Source organism: Manis javanica, chromosome 14, assembly GCF_040802235.1.
Source record: "Manis javanica isolate MJ-LG chromosome 14, MJ_LKY, whole genome shotgun sequence".
Classification (NCBI taxonomy): Eukaryota; Metazoa; Chordata; class Mammalia; order Pholidota; family Manidae; genus Manis; species Manis javanica.
Genome location: NC_133169.1, coordinates 40235008 through 40240748, shown reverse-complemented (window position 1 = coordinate 40240748; position 5741 = coordinate 40235008). Strand labels below are relative to the sequence as shown.

The 5741-nt window shown below is 34.7% G+C and overlaps 1 protein-coding gene across 1 annotated transcript; it reads right to left on the bottom strand.

The window, feature by feature from the left end:
- Positions 1-3416: 3416 nt before the first annotated feature.
- Positions 3417-4358, bottom strand: LOC108399521 (olfactory receptor 5V1-like). Its single transcript, XM_037004288.2, has one exon. The coding sequence runs from the start codon at positions 4356-4358 to the stop codon at positions 3417-3419; it is 942 nt and encodes a 313-aa protein (XP_036860183.2).
- Between the last annotated feature and the right edge of the window lie 1383 nt (positions 4359-5741).

The window sequence follows — 5741 nt, the reverse complement described above, 5'->3', positions numbered from 1 at the left end:
GAGTTATTTTTATTTGTTTTTCTGCTAGTTCATTGTTCATACATAGGAATGCAACAAATTTCTGTGTACTAAATTTGTATTCTGCAACTTTTCTGAATCCAATTATTAGTTCAAATAGTTTTATGGTGGAGTTTTTAGGGTTTCTATGTATGATAATATGTCATCTGGAAATGATGATGGTTTAAATTCTTCCTTACCAATTTGGAAAGTTTTCTCTGTTTGGTCTGATTGCTGTGGCTAGGACTTTCAAATACTATGCTAAATAAAAGTGCTGACATTCTTGTTGGGTTTCTTATATTAGAGTAAAAGATTTCAAATTTTCACTATAAAGTGTGATTTTGGCTCTGGGTTTGTCATACATGGCCTTTATTTTGATGAGGTACATGCCTTCTGAATACAGTTTTCAGAGTTTTTATCATGAATGGATGTTGAATTTTGCAAGTGCTCTTTCAGCATCTGTTGAGATGGTCATGTGTTTTTATCCTTCTTGTTGTTATTATGGTGTAGGATATTGATTGAATTACAAACAAGCCATCCTGGCATCCCTAAAATAAATAAAGTTAGTCACAATGTGTTTCACTTAGAAAAAGGAGGAAAGACCCATTGGGAAAAATGGATGGAAAATGTAGACTATGATATTGGAATTTAGGAAAGGGAATAAAGATTTAATGAGTCATGTTTAGGAAGCAAGCACTAAGTCAAGTGATGTTTTCATCAGAGTATTCTATCTTTCCTCTGATGTGCATGTATTCCATGCATACACACTCCAGCACTAGTGTGTGTGTGCATTTATTGTTTTTGGATTTATATTTTGAATAGTTACCTTAATTTGGAGATGTGACCCAGAGAGCAATTGTCAAGCATGAGTAAGTGAAATCCTGAACTCCCAGTAAGCATTCACTCAGAATAAAATGTTTTCTTTCTTATTTTGCTGCTGTGTTTCCTGGCCTGAGACCTATGTAATTTCTGTTTTTACTTTGTTTTGGGGGTAATCTGAAGTTCTCAGTATTTTGTTTGCATGACATAGAGATTATGTACCCTATATTGAAATAAAACATAGAAATATACATTCCCGCTCCATTTATACCAAACAGAGATGGCCTGAATGCCGCATTGGCTGGCTTGAATGCCGCATTGGCTGGCTTGAATGTTGACATCCATTACAGTTCCATACTGCAGTGCTAAATGAAATTTACATTGTTTTCATTAAGAACATCCATTTGTCATTGCTTTAAATAATGACTTAATTTTTGTAGTCATAGTTATAGCTCTCTTAAGTCATATGAGACAGTGATTTAAAAATAAATTTGGTTGGGAAGCTATCACATGATTTTAAAGTTAATAAGAGAGTTCATGTTGAAAAACAGTACGGATGTTTGTCATGTCCATATTCTAATAGGGACACCAACAACAGGATTGGTTTTGATGTTGAAGTACTTATGATGTAATTCTTAAAAATTACCATATTTTATGTTGTACGTACATATTCCATCTCCTCTCATTTGCTTTGGATTTGCTTCTATTTCTCCTGTTTAGAGTTACTATTTTAATCTTTCTTCCATTCTGTGGAGTCTAAAACCACAAAATACATGGCAAGGTGGTCATAAAACCAAATCTCAATATTTCAAAATGTTCCATATAAAATATGAGAGCATCTGACCTAATTACATAAGGGAAAAGGGCAACAGTTCATTTTATGAGTTCATAAAAATATATTTATTTTTTCTTCTCTGCTGTTTTTCAGTAGAAATGAACAAAATCGAAGGAACCTAATTATACACCTGTACACTAAGAATTGTGCATATTATTGTATGTATATCAATAAATTGATGTAAACAAGAAAAAGAAAATCCTTGGGGTACAACAAAAAATTGTTGAGCCAGTAAACTAATTAAGTAAACTCGCAGAATGCAGTTCTACAGATAAATAGCCTATGCGTTTTGATTCATTAATAATTAACTGCCTGTAAAGTAAATCATATTCCCTTTCACAATAACATCATAAATATATTTCACATAAGTTTAAACAATGAATTATAATATTAATACACTAAAAAGTATATGTGTGAAATTTAAAAAGATACAAAATATACAAAATAAATCACATTCATTTATTGTAAGAATTCATATTGTTAAAACCTCCAGACTCCCCAAAACTATCTATAGATTCAATATAATTCCTATCAAAATTCCAGTGTCAGTTTATATAGAAACAAATTAAAAGTCTCCTTATTATATGGAAAGAAATGAAGCTTAAATTCCAGGAAAGACTGAGAAAAGATCAAAGTAGGCATTACTTATGTTAACCTCAAACTATATTATGAAGCTATATCGTTCAAAGCAGTATGGTACCAGTTTACAAAAATTTACAACAGATATATGGAACAAGGAAATAGAATTAAGATCCCATATATAAGCATACAAATATGAACATCTAAAAATACAATGGAGAAAGGATAGTGTTGTAGAGTTGATGGATGTGTTAACCAACCTTATGGTGGCAAATACTTCACAGGATATATATATAAAACAATCATTTTTGTACCCTTAAACCTCACACGATGTTATGTCAACTATATCTCGGTAATGCTGGGGAAAATGATATTACTATAAATGATGTCTGTCCATTATTCCACAATAGTTCCTGCATCTAAATGAGAGTCTAATTTCTGACATTTAATTCTGTGTAAGTAGGGAAATTGATACCAGCAATACATGGCAACCAAAAAGATGTGTGTGTGTGTTAGAACATGATGCTTTCACTTTTGATCATGTCGAAGCTATGATAACAGTAATACATTGAACTAAATTAGATATCTGAATCAGTGATAACATAAGTCCTCTCTTTGGAGAGACAGGTAGATCTGGGAAAATACATGTTCACAGGAAAAGGGAGAAAATTAGAGAAATCCTCAGTCAGTGGAAGCAACAACTGAAAGACAGCATGAGTGAAATGGTAATGTTATGGAGATAGACTATGAGGTAAATCTTATAAGACAAAGAAGTGAAATCATGATCTGTGAATAGACACTTAGATATAGATTTAAAAGTAGGTATAAAAGAATACAGAGATGATATTGGTATAGGTATGGATGTGGATATAGATGTGAACATAAATGAAAATTACCTTAAAAGATAGACTCAGTCTATCATTTTATGTTGGTGTAGGTAGTGTTCTCTGTTACTCATGACAATGTCTAATTTGCGAGGATATATTTGAAGTACCCATTGGATTGAGACACACATAATCATATACAATTATGTAGCTTAAAGGTAGACTAAAATCATGTGTATGTTTGCATGTCGATAAATTCAGTGTGCAAAAGTATGTATACTGTATATCAATTATTTTCTATGAATTCTCCTTATAAATATATTCTAAAATGAGTATTGAGTCATTCTGTTTTACTTTTATGCTCACTGTAAACATGCTTTATAATGTAAAAGCCTGCAGAGAGCACCTTTCACCTCTGTGTTCCTCAAGCTGTAGATCATGGGGTTTAACATTGGGGTGATAATCCCATAGAGCATGGCAATGAGCCTGTCCCTGGCTGTGGAGTGTTGGCTGTAGGATGGGCGAATGTAGGTAAATATTACTGTGCCATAAAATAAACAAACTACCAGGAGGTGGGAAGCACATGTGGAGAAGGCTTTGCGCTTCCCTTCCACTGACTGGATCTTCAGGATGGTGGATATGATGTACATGTAGGAGATGAAGGTAGTTAGGAAGGCACCAATTCCAAACATACCTGCTACCACTAAAATAAACAATTCTTCCATGTAGGTGGATGAGCAGGAGAGGGCCACAACTGGGGGGATGTCACAGTAGTACTGGTTAACCTGATTGGACTTGCAAAAAGACAGACAGAATGTGGAGACTGTATGGAGGAGGGAATGGAGAAACCCTGCTGCCCAGGTCCCAGCTATCAGCTGGGCACAGCGAGCCTGGGTCATGATGAGGGTGTAATGGAGGGGAAAGCAGATGGCCACATACCGGTCATAAGCCATGACAGCGAGAAGGAAGACCTCAGTCCCCGCCAGGGCCACCAGGAAATAAAGCTGCAAAGCACAGCCCAGGAAGGAAATGCTGTGATTCCCAGTCAAGAGGTTGTCCAGCATCTTGGGGACAGTAGCTGAAGGGCAGAATATGTCCAAGAGGGACAGACTGGCCAGGAAGTAATACATGGGTGTGCGTAGCTTCTTCTCTGTCCTGATGGCAAAGAGAATGGCCCCGTTTCCCACCAAGGTGACCTGGTAGGTGACGACAAAGACCACAAAGAGAGGATAACGCACCTTGGGGAGGTCAGAGAGCCCCGTAAGGATAAAGTGAGTCACGGTGGTGAGATTGTAGTCGTCCATCTCCTCTCTCCACAGGGGTCTCTCTGGAGGGAACCAAGCACAGGTTAGATTAAAAAGCCTAGGGGACTAGTGATGAGAAATTCAGTAATCGGTGTTGTGTGTTCAATGATGAATAAACTAGCCATATATTAGAGATCCATTATTAGAACTATTTTTAAAAACATCTCCTGATTTCATGTTGTTTCTCTGAGATCCTGAGGAGACGTTTAATAATTCACCTTCTTAGTAAAAGAACTGTGGTCCTTCACCAACATTTACATTTCAGAATTCAGTGATAACTGCTGTTGTATTTTTTATACCTTCTTGGGCATTTGCCTTATTTTGCTTTCATTATTTCAATGTGTACAATTTTGTGCACTACCTAAATTTTAAGTGCCTCAGAAGCACAAGGTACATATTTTAAAAGGTATGCAGTGTTGGGGTCATACAGTTCATATACAATATTATGTTGGTTTCAGATGTACAGCAAATGTGGTGACTTAATAATTACACACATTCTTGCAGGCTTGCCATGGTACGTGTACATGCCCCTGTTACCATACCACAATATTGGTTGTATTTTCTGTTTTTTACTTCCATTTCTATGACTAATTCATTTTATAATTTGAAGTTTGTACCTTTTCATCCCCATCACCATTTTTACCAACCCTCCTACCCTTGGTTTCACTTATATGTACACAAAAACAACATAAAACAAATAAATGGTAAATTTAATAACTCATCAACTAACAGACATATACTAAAGAATATATATTTTGTGTGTAGAAGAAAGAATGGTGTGTCTACTTCTCAAATTGTATCCATTGATAAGAATAAAGACAAAAATGTTTTTATAACTGAATCATAATAAATTAACGAAGAATTTGAATAGGTTATATCCAGAATTAGTATAGTTTGATCAATTTAAATAGCCCACAGAGTATAAACAAACGAAGAAAGAAAGCAGAAACAGACTCAGCAACCCAGAGAACAGTCTGCTGGTTACCATGAAGAGGGGGCTAATGAAATAGGTGCACAGGAAAAAGAGTTACAAACATCAATTTATTAAATAATTTGGGCACAGGGATGGAAGTGCAACATAGACAATATAGCTAAAAATATTGTAATATATTTTTTGTTGACATATATTAACTACAGTTATTGTGGTGAGCATTCGGTAATGTATACAAATGTTGGATCACTTTTTTCATCCAAAATCAATGAAATATTATATATCATTGATATTTCAATAAATTATTTTAAGGAATAGAGGAGAGTAAAATGGTTGATAATGTCTAAATGTGAATGAAATTATAAAGAAATATACTCACATGATATTCTATTTTCATTCTTCTTAAAACAAATATTTCAACATGAGTCTCACTATCCAAGGAAGCATAAGGT

Coding starts and splice junctions, on each gene's coding strand:
- LOC108399521 (XM_037004288.2), bottom strand. CDS start 4,358: ATGGACGACTACAATCTCACCACCGTGACTCACTTTATCCTTACGGGG.